This window comes from Opisthocomus hoazin, chromosome 4, assembly GCF_030867145.1.
Source record: "Opisthocomus hoazin isolate bOpiHoa1 chromosome 4, bOpiHoa1.hap1, whole genome shotgun sequence".
NCBI lineage: Eukaryota > Metazoa > Chordata > Aves > Opisthocomiformes > Opisthocomidae > Opisthocomus > Opisthocomus hoazin.
In genome coordinates this window covers 54,260,035-54,277,614 of record NC_134417.1, presented here as the reverse complement: position 1 = coordinate 54,277,614, position 17,580 = coordinate 54,260,035, and the positions used below count along the sequence as shown (strand labels likewise).

General features: G+C 38.4%; 1 protein-coding gene across 6 annotated transcripts in view; it reads right to left on the bottom strand.

Moving 5' to 3' along the window:
- TBC1D5 (TBC1 domain family member 5) overlaps positions 1 to 17,580 on the bottom strand; it is a 326,766-nt gene that overhangs the window by 154,204 nt on the left and 154,982 nt on the right. For all 6 annotated transcript variants that reach the window (XM_075419055.1, XM_075419057.1, XM_075419054.1 and 3 more), the window contains one exon: positions 10,865 to 10,931. In XM_075419055.1, coding sequence (XP_075275170.1) covers positions 10,865 to 10,931 — 67 coding nt within the window. The remainder of the gene's footprint in view (positions 1 to 10,864; positions 10,932 to 17,580) is intronic.

Genomic DNA, 17,580 nt, shown 5'->3' with positions numbered 1-17,580 from the left:
ACTAAAACCCATAGAAATGTAAAGATGTGAACAGCCACATCAAACTACAATCTCTGTCACTCAAAAAGGCAAATATTCAGTTCTGGGACTGCAGGGGCTCAGACCTACAAGGTAAATATTACTGTCCAAAATTATTTCACTTTCAGTTGAAACTGCCAGTAACAAAGAAACCAGTATCTATCAGGACCTTAGACAGTGGATATAGTAATTTTAACTATTGCATTTTGAAAATATTTTATGAAAAGTTTTGAAATCCCTTTTTTTGTGTGTCCATGATGAAACATGACCAATTAAATATTTACAACAACATTTAGATATCAAGGAATGTTTCTCAGTTCATGAAAGAATACTGCAATACTATCAAAAGGTGTGAACATTTGCATACATATTTGAGGTTTCAATCTAAATCTCGAGCTTATTCTACCCTCTAGACCAATATTGAAGGATAAAATTGATAGTCTCAGAGAGATCCAAGAAAAACTCTTGAGCAGCACTGCTAGTATTGGCAAAATCATCTAAAACAAAATGTTGTGCATGCCTCTAGAAATGCCAATTTCACTTTTTCATACCACCTTTTGTTAATCTTCAGAATGTGCTTTTTAAAATGCTGACACCTAAAACCAGCTCCCCAGAGGCATCCAGTGATGCAACAGGCTACTGAACAGGCCGTCAGAAAGAAAACAAATTCTTCAATTATTGTGTCGCATGTTTTGCAATATTAGGTCTTTATTGATCGGAACATCAATAAGTGAATGTACTATCTACATTTAAATAGAGGCAACAGTTCTTTTCAAACATACTGCATAAATCCAAGAAGCATGCATAGTTTGTATTATTTATTATGCCATAAAATGAACATTTGAGAAAAAAGTGAGGCAACAGCCAGGAATGTAATGAAAACAGAGTTAATTCTATAAAAACAGGGTGAAAAGAAAAAAACAATGGAAAGGTAGTATCAAGTAATAACCAGTAAGTTTCTGAAACGAAAACATTTCTGAAACACATGGATTTTTATTTGCTACCCTGAAAATCCACTTGACAGCCTTAATGTGAAGGCTTATGAATCTGCTTGGAAAATATATGTATTTTCCTCTGTTTCTCAAACTCCTGCCTCAGGATATGAGGTGGAGTTAACAGCCATGTAAGTGTGAACATGCATGGCTGCGCTGCTGGGAGGCTCAATGTCCAAAGGCCAGATTTTTCTAAACAGTTCAGGCTTCATCCACTTTTGGCTGACACACATTTAAAAAGGTTTGTGTGAAGAAAGGTAAAATCACTTTCTTAACCTAAACATTCCAGCATTCAGGTTATCAGCTAGCTATGCTCTTCAAGCTACCGGCGTGTGCGTAGCACAGTCCAGGGAACTGAAATAAGACTGCACTGGCAGTGAGATGCTTTGCCAGCGCCTCTCGGAACAGAACTGGATCTGAGGCGGAACCCTGAGATACCTTTCTCCATCCTCCAAATTGTCTACTTTGCTTTGGTGGTTCTCAGCCAAAGAGCCAGGTCTGGCCATGGGAGAACACCTAACTTTCAACCCTGTCATTGCTTAGCTTTTGTAGAATTCTCCGTGTTACAGTGATTTCAAAGGCTAAATTTCATCAGCTTGTTCTCTTCTACTCATTACTTTATGGGCACATTTACAGAATGGCGAAACAAAATATAGGTATTGCATTCAATTATTTTTATTTTTGTCTTGTAACTGATTTGCCAGTGGCAGAGTCAAGGCTTTCTGGCTTGAATCCCCCCAACACTTCTGAAATCCTTTGCATGTACAGGCAGAACATTTACTTTCTCGCTGTCGTGACCACAGTTCCCTGGGCAAGGCAGGCCACCTCATCCCACCAAGAGCCTGTCATCTAAATGCTGGGTGCCCAGTTTAAGCAAGGTGGCTAATCCTCTTCTATAGCAACAAGAGGGATAGAAACATCCAGTGAGGGAGTTACCCAATAAATATTTTAAATATTTAATGTTAGTCCCTTCCACCTTTTCAGTCACGATGCAGACTGCAGATGCTTCCTACTAACTGGTATTTCCACCACCAGATCTGCTATTTTTCCCTTCCACTAACTCATACCCACATCTAACCGCAGCTCTGTGAACTCTGTGTGTTCACATGCATGAGCAGATACGCATTTTTTAAGAATGAGAAAAGTTAGAGCTTCCTGTAGTACACAACAGAAGTTAAAAGCTACAGCTCTATAAATCATCAAACTAAAAAACAGATGTAACAGGGAGGCTGGAGATACTTTTTGCAGGAATATGCCCCCAGATGTCTCTGTACTCGCACCTGACTAGCTAGAGCAGGTCTAGAACTGGAGTAGTCATGACAAGATTTAAAAATATGCACCTGATTTCAAAACTCGGATGATTTTATGAAGTGCAGGCTGACAAATGCAAAATTGTAGTCAATACTGTTAATTCCATGTTAACTTTGGAAATCTGTCCATTTTGCATGCAATGATGTAAGAAAAATAGTAATTGAATTCATGATATAACTTTAATCTCTTGAACTGACTAGGTTTTATTACCACCATTAAAAACCATGTACTCTTACTAAAAGCAAGTCTTTGCTCTTTATATTTCTTTCACTTGTACATTATTTTGAGACAGCTTTTGTCTTCAAGTTTCTTTGGATTAAAAACTGTAATTCCTCAAACCTGACATCTTGCATTCGAGGTTTACACACAGTTCTAAGTCACAGTGGTTTTTTTTTCTTTAAACCAAAATCAAATTGCTCACCAATGTATTTTGAACAGAGCGCCGGAAAATCAAGATATTTGGTTTAACCTTCAGTAGTTCTGTTACAAAGGTGTAGTACACAACTCTTCCATTTAAAATCCCTTTGACGGCACTGAGATAGGACTCAGCAAAGAACTGATCCTCTCCAGGTTTCTCTTGCTGCTAAACTCAGCCAACAACTCACTCCCAGATCTGTGGCAGATGTTCTTGCTTTTATGTCACTGCGCATCTCATGGACTAGAAGCTAATGCAAATATATTTAAAATCTTAAAAGCTATACTTCAGCACCAAGAAAAATACGGTGCCATTCACCTGTCAGTGTTAGTCATGTTCCTGCAAAGGTGTTACGAGTCCAGAGTTTTAAATGAATGACAATGATGAAGTTCATTGCATCATTCAGACCAACTGATCTTCAGAAATTTTAATAAATATTTCAACTTCCCTACTGCCAGATGTGGTGTTAGAAAGAAGAATTGTGAAAAGTTGGTGGGCCAAAATGAAAAATCCCAAGAGCAATTCCATTGGGCTCCTTTCTTCTTTGTCAGGTTTACTAAAGGACTAATGATGCTTACAAAAAAGGAAAATGTTCATTTAAATAAAAAGAAGAAAGCACCAAATACTTCCAAAATTTTTCTAACCTAACATTCCTGAACTCAAATGCTATGCTGCTTATGCTATTCAGCCTAGCACTGAATCTTTGCTTAGAAACTAATGTTTTTCACTCATAAAGACCTTCTTTCTTTTGCTCTTGCCACAGGTGCTTCCTCCTTCTGATTTAGAACAAACTAATTCAATTTTTAGGGTTTTGAATAATAGGGTTTACAGAATCATAGAATAGTTGAGGTTGGACAGGGCCTCTGCAGGTCATCGGGTCCAACCTCCCTGCTCAAGCAGGGCTACTTGCAGCTAGTTGCCCAGATGGCTTTTGAATACCTCCAAGAAGCGTGATGCCACAACCTCTCTGGGGAACCTGTGCCGGTGTTCAGTCACCCTTATCGTAAAAAAGCATTTCCTGATGTTCAGATGGAGCCTCCTGTGTTTCAGCTTGTGCCCATTGCTTCTGGTCTTGTTGCTGGGCACCACTGAACAGAGCCTGCCTCAGGCTCCTTTATACCCTCCGTTCAGGTACTTACAGACTTTGATAAGTTCTGCCCTGAGCCTTCTCTTCTACAGGCTGAGCAGCTCCAGCCCTCAGCCCTTCCTCACAGGAGAGGAAAGTCCTTTCATCATCTTAGTGGCTCTTCCCTGGGCTCCCTCCAGTAGCTCTGTCTCTCTCTTGTACTAATGAGCCCAGAACTGGACACAGTAGTCTAGGTGTGGAGTAGAGGGGAAGGATCACCCAGAAGAGCGGAAGGATCACCTACCCTGACCTGCTGGCAACACTCCTCCTAATACACCCCCAGATACTATTCACCTCCTCTGCTGCAAGGGTGCACTGCTGGCTCATGTTCAACTTGATGTCCACGAGGACCCCAAGTCCTTTTCTGCCAAGCTGCTTTCCAGCCCCCAGCACATGTTGGTGCCTGGGGTTCTTCCTTCCTAGGTGCAGGATTTTGCAGTTCTCCTCGTTGAACTTCATGAGGTTCCTGTCAGCCCATTTCTCCAGCCTGTCAAGGTCTCTCTGGATGGAAGCACAATCATTCAGTTCATCAGCCACCTCTCAGTTCTGTGTTAGCTGCAAACTTGCTGAAGGTACACTCAGCCCCATCGTCAAAACCATTAATGAAGATGCTAAACACAACTGGACCTAGTATTGACACCTGGAGTACACCACTAGTTACCAGCTGTCTAGACTTCATGCTGCTGATCACAACCCTCTGAGCCATTTTTCAACCTACCTCATGGTCTGTTTATCCAGCCCATACATCAACAGCTTGTCTATGAGGATCTTATGGCAGACGGTGTCAAAGGCCTTCCTGAAGCCTAGGCTGATAAACATCCACTGCTCTCCCCTCATCTACCAGGCCAGTCATTTCATCGTAGAAGGTTACCAAGTTTGTCAAGTGTGACTTCCCCTTGGTGAGGCCATGCGGACTGCTCCTGGTGAACCTTCTTGTTCTTCATGTGGCTGGAAACAGTTCCCAGGATGAGCTGCTTCATAACCTTCCCAGGGATCAAGGTGAGGCTGACCGGCCTGTAGTTCCCTGGGTCCTCCCCAACTTTCTTGAACATAAGAGTGACTTTTGCTTCCCTCCGGTCGTCAGCCACCTCTCTCAACTGCCATGATTGTTCAAAGATTATTGAGAGTGGAAAAATCCAGGAAACAAAAAACACTTAAAACAGTAGTAAGGGAAAATACAACATCAGCTGAGTATGGTGTCAGTGATATATATGCTAATTTTCACATACAACAGAATCAAGAGTAAACCAAAATTTTCACTTTCTAAAGTACCATTCTCCCTTCCATGGCCTCTCTTCGTGTACTAACTCTTTCCTTTTTTCTACCAATCCATCAGGAAGCATTCTGACAATAAAAGATGCTAGTACTCAATTCTTCCTTTCTGTATCTCTGTTCAGAGCATCTCAGGCTTTAAGTAAATTTGTTAAATTTACTTTCCCCTGTTTTCTAAGGGACCACACTGCATACAAACAGAAAGCAAGCCTACATTGCTGTTTCTACCTCTTTAAGAAGTACCATAATTTTCACAGTAAAAAATACAAAAAAATTCCGCAATTTATATCTGTTGAAACGCTTAGATCTTAGAAAAAGTATACTGCATATGGGGTTTCAGTTCCTCAAACACAACTTATTCTTCCTTGTCTTACGACATCCTTCACGAATTCCTTGGGACACCAAGCAACGAGTGCAGAGTGGATCAGCTGCAGAAAGAAGTCAATGCAAGAAGTTTGACAAGATGGAGCTGGAACGGTCCTTAAAAAGGAAAAGAAAGGAAAGTAGTTTTGAAAGAATTCAGAGGAAATCAGGAGTCATATAAGCTCTCAGTAGGTGTGACAGTGATCTTCTTGGATTTGGAGAAAAAAAAAAAACTATTAGAGGAAACCTGTGATGAGTGCAAAGACTCACCTTCTCTTGCTGGAAATAGGAGATTTGCAAGATGGAATTCCTAACTTCTTCACAAACAGGGACAAAATGAGAGTACTGGCACAGACTACCACATCAAGGGAAAGATTATAAGCACGTAATCTTTCAGAAGAATCATAAAATACAAGGAGGGAGACAAAATTAACTTGTACTGAAAAGGCCTCTTTGCACATAAATGGCATCAACCAGGATGGCGTCTAGCAAATGGTTCTAGGTAAGACACAACAAACGTAGATGCAAGCTCTACTCCTCTCTACAAGAGAGGAGGGATGCAAGCGCTGAGAATGCTCCTTACAGAGCAGTGCTTCACCTTCTGTTCCCAAATTTTTGTACCTCAAAATATTTGAAAACCCCAACAGAAACGAGCTTGTTCTTTATAGCTCTTGATTATGTGTGGACACACAGTGGACAAAGTTAGGAAAAACAGGTTATAACTGCACAGGGGTGGCTTAAAAATAAAAGAAGTACCACCTGTGTATGGACATGACTAAATAGCCTTGTGTAGATGGGAATGGGTTGCTTCCTAACAGATTAAAACAAGAGTTTTGCACAAGGTGGAGGTATACAAGTTGCCTACATCTTTGCACTACATTTCACGTATAAAGACAGAGGCTATGTAGCCATTTCGGGCTCATCTGCCAAGAAAAGCCATAGGTCAAACAGGAATTAGTTTCACTATATGCTTCTGGAAGGGGGTAGAAACAGGGAGGAACAGCTTGCACCCCTTGTTGTCTTTCTTCTGTATATTCAGTATCAGTCCTGAGGTTATTGGCTGGCACACAAGAAACGCCTCAGCCAGCAGGACCACGTTGCCTTTTTGCACTAAGAAAGCAAACATCTGGTAAGCAGAATCTGTAAGAAGTCATGGGAAGAAAATGGAATATGAAAGTCTTTCTTATACTAGATCTTCCACTTATTTGAAATACCAGCAGAAGGAGGGATATACATTGTCTACATAACCCACAACTTCGAGCAATCATCACTTGTCATGGAGTTTAAGCCACACAGGAAAGAACTTTATCTTGATACATGGGGTAGAAATTAAACTTATATACAAGTTCAGAGATGTATTAAGAAATCATCCAGCATAGTAGTCATGGGTGTCTGAATCATAAAGTAAGTTAACAACACAAGTATGAAAAGTGAGCTTTTTTTAGGCTATATATTTATTAGAAGCAGTATTAATGTATGAATCCACCTTGGAAGAAAGTAAGTGTCCTTGAGATGCTAGATTCTATCAGCCAAATTGAATGTCTGCATCAATGGCTCTCCCTAAAAGTCATAATTAGGTCATTAAAATGTATTTAGAAAAATAGCCTGTAAAATAAAGTTAAAAAATACTCACCTTCATTTTATTTCATAGGTCACTGTTATACCATCTAATAAGATAATTAAAAACATGCAAGCAGCTGGTACTGAGGCTAAACAGATTAATGTAATAGTCTGTAGTCATATGTGCTGGCAAGGGGTTCACCTCTTTGGCGAGGAGAAGGTCAGCTGCCCTTGGGAAGGCAGGAGAAAGACAGTATTTCTCCTTTCCAGTGGCACTGCATTGCAGATACCGAAACTAGAGACCCACACCTATTTTTGTTTTCGTTTTGGTGAAGTCCAGCAATTTGCACATTCAGAAAAGGCTTTAAGCACAGCAGTAAAATAACTGAGTGGTGCTCAAATATTTTCCTCAAGCTTCTTATGTTTTAAAGATGAGAGTTATTGTATATCTAAATCCTTGTTCAAGTTTTTCTAATAGTGAACTTTAAATTTTGATGACATGGTTCTGGGAAATAATTTTCATAATTTCTTATTAGTAAAGCTTCTTCTCAAGTACACAGAGAATATTTCCATCAGAGCCTGAAGACCAACTAGAAAATCCTCTGTGACCTGACAGGACGCATTCACAAACTATTTAGAAATATGTGCCAGTCACATGTGCTTTTCACTTACATTACTTACAAACTTTATGACCTAATGGGAAATGCTCACTATGTGAACATACGCAGCATTAAATCTGTGCCGTGATCAACACAAGCAAAGAGCGACAAACTCTAAGGTGACACCATCATATTAAAAATAAACCCATACAAATAGCTCTGGAGCATTAGAAATATATCAAAGGATAACGATCTGACGTCCCTTATTAATACATACACACACACACTTCGAGTGTTGTACTGGATAGTGTAAAATTGTCCTTTAAAATTAAGTGTTGGAATCGAGTAACATCCCTCCTTCCATGTTTTTTTTGTTGTGGTAAAAACAATATACTCTTAAGAGCACTTTAACATCAAAATACATTCACATTCAAATAATTTTAAACATTTGGAGTTGCCCCTTCTCCTAAATAAATTGTAAAGAGATCACTACTGATAAAACACAAAGCAGCTTTTGTTTCAGTAAAAATTTCCAGCAGAATTTTACATGTATTAGCCTTCTGCAAGCATAACATGTACCACGATCCAAAGATGCCTTTGCCTCTTGGAGGGCAAAAATTCATTAGCCAGTCTTTTTTAAACACAGTACGCTGAAACACATTGGGTAAACAAGACTATCTTTGGTTTTATCACATTAGTAACTTACTGAAACAATATTCATTGACAGCATCCCAAAATAAGTCCAAATCTCTAATGAGTCCTTAAAGAAATAACAACCATTTACCATCGTTACCTTTCAGGCAGTGTAAGACTCACTTTTCATGTTTCTTAAGGTATTAGCTGCTCATTTTTACTTAACATGCAGCACAGAACTATAATTATCAACACAACATTCAACCCAACTAGCAAATTTACAGCCAGTCTCACTTGCCACTGAGCAGAAAATACTCATTTTACACCTTAAACATTGTAATACTACTTAACAACAGTGCTAGCTTGCCGACTGTTATAAGTCAGAGGTTTATTTAAAATATATATATATATATGTACACACAGAGACATATATATACATGGTACTATCTTGCTTTATCATCTTGCTTCTAATTATAACAATAACACTCTGGCAGTGGTATATGGGACCGCTTTGAACATATTAATTCAGTTTTGTAAGTTAGGCTGTAATCCTCTCTGACAGAATACAATTATTCTTCAGTGAAGTCGTAGCCAACTTTGTATTTTTTATCTGCATTTTGGACTAAGGAATATCGAGATACAAAGGCCAGCCTTAACCTCCTCTTATGTGTGGAGCATTAAAGATGGCTGAGGATTCACTACAGTTTAGCCTGGGCTAGTTTAGCCCCCCGGACGGGCTCACTGAGAGATGAGTGCCACTGGATGAGCGAAGAAGGGGTAGGAAGACAGGGTCAGACCCCAGTCCCACAGCTCACACTCTGGTGGAACCAGAGCCTGGCTGAAGTTGGCTTCTCCAAGCTTTACCATGGCAGGTACAACAGCTGGGGCTCCTGAGTTAATGACTTTCAGGTATAAGTATCCTGGGAGTAACGGCAGAGTGAGTTCTCAACTCCCTCCTCTTGTTCATCTGGCTAAATTCTATCTTGCCTATTTTTCAGAGACTGCTTCCTGGTCTCTGTATCTACATACACTTCCCACCTAAAAAAACATGAAGATAATTCTGGGTTGTATTTTTGAGCCCTTCTTTTAACTTAGACAGTATGTTGCACGCATTAGAGAACACAAATATGACAAGAAACTGAGTCAGACAGAACCCTGAAATGGATCTGCTAACACTTTTTTCTCAAAGTGAATATGCTAACTACCCTGAAAGGGTTTTATATCATCACAAAGTAGATTTCTTTGTCTAGTCTAGTAACAACAGACTTCCTAGAATACAGAAAATTGAAAGGGTTTGTAAATCAGACCTCCCCTGTCCCACCGTACCCCTGCAGGCACATCCTTTTTTCCAACCTTGCTCTCAGTGCAGAAGCATCCTCCGGGTGTTTGAATCGCAACAAACTCTTTGCCGTTCCCTCAAGGTCCTTACGAAAAGCCTTTCTTTTCAACATCCTCAAGACCAGGCTGTTTGCTCCCTGCTCTCCTCAGCAATCTCTCGGTCCCCGGCTTGCGACGGGTTCTCCGGGCGCTGCGTCCCTCCCTGCCACCCCGCACCTGAGGGCTCCTCAAGCCCAGCACTGCTTACTCCCTGCAAGATGGGGCGATATTCCCCACCCAGCCGGCCACAACCAGGACAAGGCAAACAGGCAGGCTCCTCCTGTCTGCCTGCCTACACCTCTTTGAAGTACAGACTCCAGCAGACTACAAACAGAAAATGAAAAAGATGCCATCCATCATAGTTCATGAAACGAATCCAAAAGAATCATGTGCTAAGCTTGTTTTAGTTCACCATACTTACGCATCAAAATCAGATACAGTCATTCTGGTTAGCACAAATCTTACTATTAATTTACCAGTTACAAGGACAGAGATTTAGCATTCGTAGCAGAGGCAGTATTTTGCTGGCTGAAAGATGAGACTACAGGTCTGCTGATTACCTTTCTGTGCTTTCAAGTACCAGACACCCTCTGGTAAGCACCCAAGCAGGACTCAAGCTCAGTGACAGTGCTGCAAAAAAGTTGCCCAGCATCTTGTTTCTTTAACTGTTGTTTAATACCAACAGAATTGAAATATTATTGTCCTGTCAGAAAATCTCAAATGTAACAAATCCTCGCTTTGGTTTTTGACCTGAAATAGCAGACAAATAGAGTTCCGTATGGTCCACAGATCCAGTTACTTTGGAGAAGATCAGAAAGGTGATCCCTGGTGAGTTAAATATTTCAACAACATTTAGCTTAGCTGCTTTGAGTTCAGGTGGGAATTTCTGCTTTATTGCATACTTTGGAGAAAAAAAAAACAACAACCCAACCTTAAAAATATTTAGGCTTACAAACATCCTGTACTTTTGTTAGTTAAGCATTTTGAGCAGCTTTCTCAGAAAAATAATAATCCAGAAAACAACTTTTCAGATCATTCCTTAATTAAATCTTTCATGTCCTTTAATTTACTGACTATTGACATTTAGATTGCACAATACTCTTAAAATATATGGACCTGTTCTTTTACTTTAAATAGATTATGCTGCTTATTACATTCCAACTCTAAAATTAGAAAATAAATATAAAAAATTACCAACCTGTAAGAAATAAATGTTCCATCGGAATCTGAGATGTGGTGTGTGCTTCCATTTTCATTTGATCCTCCTAATACAAAACCAAAAGAGAACACCTTTGTTATAAGAAAAACCCTGATAATAAATAACACAATATCAATAAGAATTGCAATTGATTTTACCATATATGGTAACTTCAGTTCATGAAAAAACTTACATAGACAAGTCTCAACTTCACATCTTCAAATTCTTACAGTTGGTAAGAGACACAACTGCCCTCCATGTTCAATTTGAAGTCTAAATGTTCTGAAAATCTGAGATTTAACTTCACTTAAAGTTTTGATCAAGGCCCTTCTCAATTTATTGAGCACAGGTATACCATATAAATAGCCAAGTTTGATTTTACCAACATTAAGTCAAAGAATGTAAAAGTTCAGCTATTTTGTGAAAAATTTCAAGTTGACTCTATGATACCAGATATTTTTTGTCATGGCACAAGTATAAAGCTTCCCTGAAACTACCTAAGCAACACGTCTGCAAAACATCTTGCTTTACATCCTGTGGGCTGTTCATACATAGAACAGTGACGCTCATAGAAACCAAGGATTATAAGAAAACCTTCCTCTCTATACTAACTACTTCTGAAGGACTGTTAAAAGCCAGAAAGAATCATCTATTTTTCAAAGCAAATTTATTCATGTCCTGTTTTACACTATTTATTCTTGCCCAATCTGTCATTTAGCTTGATAATTCTTCTGTGTCCCTGCGTATTTCCTTAACTCATTTACAGAGAGCATTGTGCACCTTTGTGTCCTTTGTTCTGCGTACTGAAATCAAGTTCTTTCAGTCTTTGTTTAAATCACATGGAAAAGAAGGGAGAGGAACTGTAGACAGCATAGTAAAAGTTTAACCAGTCGATTTTTTTGACAGCGGTTTTCTTCTGTATCAAAAAACTCTTGCTCGATACAGTCTACAGTCAAGCCACACCATCTTGCAGTGTCACAGCCATCCTTAAGCAACACTCCTACATGTTTACTGTCCATTTTGATTTACAAAAAGATGCAGTTTACAGTAAAAATTCTTGCTTGTACAATACTGTGTACCACACTATTTCATGCTGTTTCCAGTCCTCTTTCCTCAGAAAGGACTAGTCCTGCCTGAATACTCTGTTTATGCTTGCGCTGGATACTACCTTCTAAATTTTTTTCCTCATAAAAGTTCATCAGTGCAGTCTCTCACTTTGTGGCAAGACAACAAATGAAAATACTGGATAAGATCTGTTCCACCATGAACTCCACTAAAAATAATTATTTCATTAAAATCTCCATTTCTCTATTCAACTTAGAATTACTATACTTCTTTAAGCCCCATCCCTTCCATTTCATAACATGTCCTGTGGCACCACATCAGATGGTTTACTGAGGTCCAGATAGACTTAATGTATTTCCTTAATGTAATCTTGAAAGGCTAGCAGGTTAGCTGGGCACAATCTCCCATTTAACAAAAAACTCACACTAGAAGTTAGGCCATTTGATTTTCTTTTCTCCGTTACTTCTTCCTTAAAAACTTTTCTACAGCCCTGCAGAGAAAATAGTCAAACTATATAGCTGCTTTGCTACTACTTTTTTTTCCTCTTAATCAAAGTACTACATTTCCCCTCCTCCAAATATAGGGTATCAGCGATGAACTAAAAGACTCAAAAAATTGTTCCATGCAGCAGTATTTGTCAGTATTCTTGAAAGGCATTTACTCTGCAAGGCAGATACTTTAATCTTTACTGGATGAAATAATTTATTATATCTACCAAATACTCCCTTTTATTTTATTTGCCTATTTTCAGGCCTTTGCCTGAAATTTTGTTTTTACTGAAAATTAAAACTTTCCCAGTTTAGACCATACCTGGATTACATTTAATATAATTTGTCCATTCGCACTGCACAATGGTTTAGTCTTCTTCCCCAGAAAGCTTCTTTACATAGTCAAGCAGTATTTTCTTGTTAATTTAAATTCCCTTCTTATGATCTAATTCTACTTAACTTTTGCTAATTGTCGCTATAACCCCACACTTTCTGATATCCAGGAGGCAGTGTTCTTTGCAGACCAAGCTGTTTTTCTGCTTCTTTTAGGATCTTTACTTACTCCAGAGATTCCTTAAAAAATACTTAATCATTCACTTTGGCACAGAACTTTCCTTCCAAGTGTTTTTTCTCATCTAACTTGGAATGCATTTTTTTATTAACTTTAGTACGTTTGCCTAAAATAAATCCCAAACCTCTACAACATTTCAGTCTAAAATGGCTCAGTCCATTTGATTTCACTAATTAGCTCTCTCAATTTATTTTGAAAATGGAAATCCTACTTAATCAATCTGCTTTTTGTTTACTAAATTTAACTAAATCAACACCAGATATTTCATCCAGGAGCTGACCCTCCCGTTATTAATAACCACCTGTTCTTTTCTTTCTTGTATCTTAGAAAATAGTCTCCCATATTGGGACAATTTTAAGTAATATGCTTTTTCATATATTACCCATCTCCACATCTGATCCTGAGCATTCAGAGAAATGACTGAACTATGTTTGGTCTCTTTTAAAGCTATAAGGTTAGGTGCAATGATACTGGGCAATTTTTTACAGGGACACAGCATGTCAAAATGGGTCCTGAATGCACTACTGCATTTTATTTACACTTAGACAACTCCTAAGCATTCGCCTACCACACCAGTCAGACAGAAAAAGAAAACTCATTCACAATGCTAAGTTCATACGCTGAAAAATACCTTTTTGGGACTCTTTTCAAGAATGGAAATGTGATCTTCTTGCTTTCTGAAGAACGAGGTTTAAGAATATCTCAGAAAATGCAAGGCCTTTGTCATCTTTCCATTAAACCATTTGCCCTGCTTTAAGAGTCATCAGGACTCTGCAAAGAAAACCAGAACCTTGGTGATAAAAGTTCTTCTTTCTTCAGGATCCCACAATGAACATTTGGTGGGATCCTGGGTCTGCTGCATCCACTGAATTGTCCTTCACGAACTACTCCAAGCTGAGCTTGCTTTATTTGGAAGCACTCTCTCAGAAGTCAGTAATTTCCTTTATTTAAACGACTGCCACAATACTTTACCATTCTTAACTGTATACCCATTGTTAATAAATCTCATAGGCACACAATTAATTATTGGGATCTTTTTTTTTAGAGCCGTTTTTGCTGTTCCATCGTATCATTAGCAGCAGCAACCAAAACTTGACAGAACTCAGCTCTCAAAACCAGGATTAAGTGGAGTGGACATTCCTGTGGTTGTCTCCTTGCTCCACCCCCTTAAGAGAGTTAAGTCTGTTCCGACATCTTGAAAGATGATTTAGATGTCTTTCATCGTAAGTGACAAAAATTATGAAGCAAAGTGCAAAGTATTCACTGACTTAAAAGAGGATTCCCTAAATTGTACTTAGTGTTATCCAAAAGGCTTTCTAGCAAATCCTGGTAAGTTTTCATAATCAGCAATAGTTCAGATCAAATGGGACAGGTGCTTCACTAACTAAAGACAATAAGCTGTGGAGCTGTGGGAATCCCTGTCCTGGATCACCTCTCCTCAGACAAGTTCTACTTATTCCACTTTTTGAAAGGTATGGTGTACTCCCAACAGAACGGATAGATTACGTGTATCCTCTTCAGTGACAATGACCCAACCTTCTGGTAAAATTAGGACGTATACTGAACAGCTACGAATACAATTCATGACGCTGGTAATAGAATTTGTGGTCTCCTTTAAAAATCCTAATTGATTCAGTATTATCCTAATCTTTAGATCCTTTCTGAGACTCAAAAATGGGAAGAAGGGCTCTGTTGAAGAAGCAGAGGATGCTTCACCGACCCTGCCCCACACTTCCTGAAAAGGTTTCCAAGCTTCAAATGCAAAAGCTAGGGGAAAAAAAAGGCAAAATAAATCTTATCACACTTGCAGAGGAAAGAGAAGAGAAACAACCAGTACCATAACAAGCATCAGTATCAAAGTAATTACAGCTAAGGTGCACAGCCTTCAGCACCAGAGCAGTCACTGGTTTTAATACAGTAATAAAATCAAGCAGTATCCTTCCAAAGGGATTGAAAATCATTTGGATATCTTTCTTGCTGTTGCTTTAACTGGAGAAACTCCCTCTCCTGGGAATGAACACTTTCTCCCAAAAGAATTCAGTTCTATTGCCCTATTTTAGTAAAGGCTGTTCTTGTGGATGGAGACCAAGGGCTAAAGGGAGCTGGGACTTGGGTAGCTGGGAGCTGGTACTACCGGACACAGCTGGAGGCTGTTTCAAGAGAATTTGCATAACTTGAAATAGATGCTTTTACTAACCAGTCAAAAAAGAACATTTCAGGTGCTGGCTTCTTTAGATTTCAGAGACGCACGGAGAAGGATTTGTAAATTGTGCATTTACGAGGGTACTAGATTTACCCTGAACACACAGGCTTGTCACTTGCAGTAGCTGTTTTCTTGTAAGAACAAGTTTGAGATTACAGACTTAGCATAAAACAGATGAACACAGAATAAGAAGGATGCCAAATACATATTCTGAAGATTATCTGAAAATCACGTGTAGAAATTGTAACAAAGAGAAGCCTAATTTAAATATGCACACTATTTTTGTATTTTTGTTTTTTTAACAGCCTATTACACTCATAGTACAATATCTTCCCAAAGACAAGCTTTTTCAAGGTGCAGTGCAGTTTCCACTTCAAGTAGTAAGAAGAAACTGGACAGCATTTCAGAGTTCCAGTTCAAGCGTGGGAAGATGCTCTGGGTACGCACCAGGCACAGCGAGCACCCTGTGCCTAAGCATGTGCTCAACAAGAGTCAAAAAGCACGTGAAGTATGACGTAGGGATCAGCAATTTCTCACTCATCTCCTGCATTACCTCTCTGAAAACAGTTATTTTTTGTGAGATGCAAAAATTCAGCACAGGACTTCTTACGGAGAAGGGGTGGGATAGTATCATAACCAGCTGCAAGTTTATGAAGACAAGAAGCTTGAGTGACATCCCCTTACTCCGTGGATATACTGCTACTTTTTAGAATAACTGAACTCTTATTTTTTTCTTTTGAAAATATGTTTTAATACCGAAGAAATGTCTTTACATATATACATATTTCTGTATGTACGTATACACATATATACATGTCTATGCTTGGGCACACAAGTGTATTTATATAGTGCTAACTGTTTTACCAATCTTGTGTCAGCTATGAAAGGGTTTTGTGGCTGGCAGTTTAGGAATTTGCGATAAAAGTGATCCCACTTAGGAAATCAAACTGTGCATTCCCCTGCTTACAAGTGTCAAAATGGAGACAGATCTCTCTGGTGATGACTTTCCACTCTGCTTAATATTTTCTTTGTATTCTAATAATAGGTTAAAATGTTTTTACAAAACTAAAGGTATTTAATAGTTGTGAAAATTTAAGTTCAGGTTGATATAAAACATTCGATTATTAACACAGTGTTTTATGATTCGAGACAAGGAGAATTTTAACACAAATATACGCTTGCAGTCTAAGGCTGTCAATTCTTACAACACGACTTCCAAATTCCACGCTATATTCATTTTCAGCATATTTAAAGCTTAATAATTTAATGGTTTATCCAATTTTAATTTATACTTTCAAAACCACTTTGAACAATCTGAGGTGCCACTGGAGATCATAACAGTGGTCCTGGTTAAGTCAAATAATAATTATAGCGCTTTCACTTTAAAGATGAGATTATTTTTAATTATTGAGTGAAGTACTTGAGGTACCATACTTATATAATTACGCTACTCATTAAATGGTTATTGAAAGCTGAAATGTAATTTTAATGACAGCTACCTATTTTTCTTTGCACACTTTATAGATGACAGATCAGTCAGGAATTCTAGTTTGCTCAAAAAATCCTTGCAGCTGCACTGGTTCTTTCAGGTGTAAAACAATTAAGCTGTGCTTTTTTTAAAACTTTAAACATATTTTTTTTTTTCTGAAATGATATTTATACGATATGCAGGAACTATTAAAACCAGAACAATACTGTATGGATATTTTTTCTTCTTCACAATAACACCAAAATTCTGGCCCTAAACGATATACGTTCCAAACAATATCCCCCCAAAACTAGTGACAATACAAATATGAAAGAATGATTTTAGTCAAAATGCGTTCCTCATATAATGCAAACAAAAAAATATTGCTTAACAGATTGCAGACCTTTATTGTGAGTATAAAGGGGTAATCAACATACAATAAGCATTTTACTATGCATTAAAACTATATATAATGCCACGAGACTCCTTTGCTTTTCGTAACACCAAGGTTCACAACTCTTCAAACATAAAATTCCTTCACACTGTTTACTCCACACATAGATGTTCATCAAAACTGGTCTGGATAAAATTTATTCTAATACGTAGGAATCTCTGACAATTGCCTCCACGGAGTTGTGGTCTCAGAAACGAGCACCTAAAGACTTATGCCCTGTATTTTAATTCTTTATACGCGATGTCTGCAATTCAGCGTCTTTGCCCATTGTTCCAAAGGTCTGTATCTTGTTCAAATTAAGCTTTCCTTTTTCACAATGAAAACCAAACAGAAGAGTAAATTTGTTTCATTAACAATATTAAAGCAAAGATTTCTGAGTTTGCTGTATGGGGAAAAGGCAATAAAGTTTTGAAGAGGGAAAAACTGCTTTGTTCCTTCGATCCCCTAGTTGAAATTAATTATAGCAA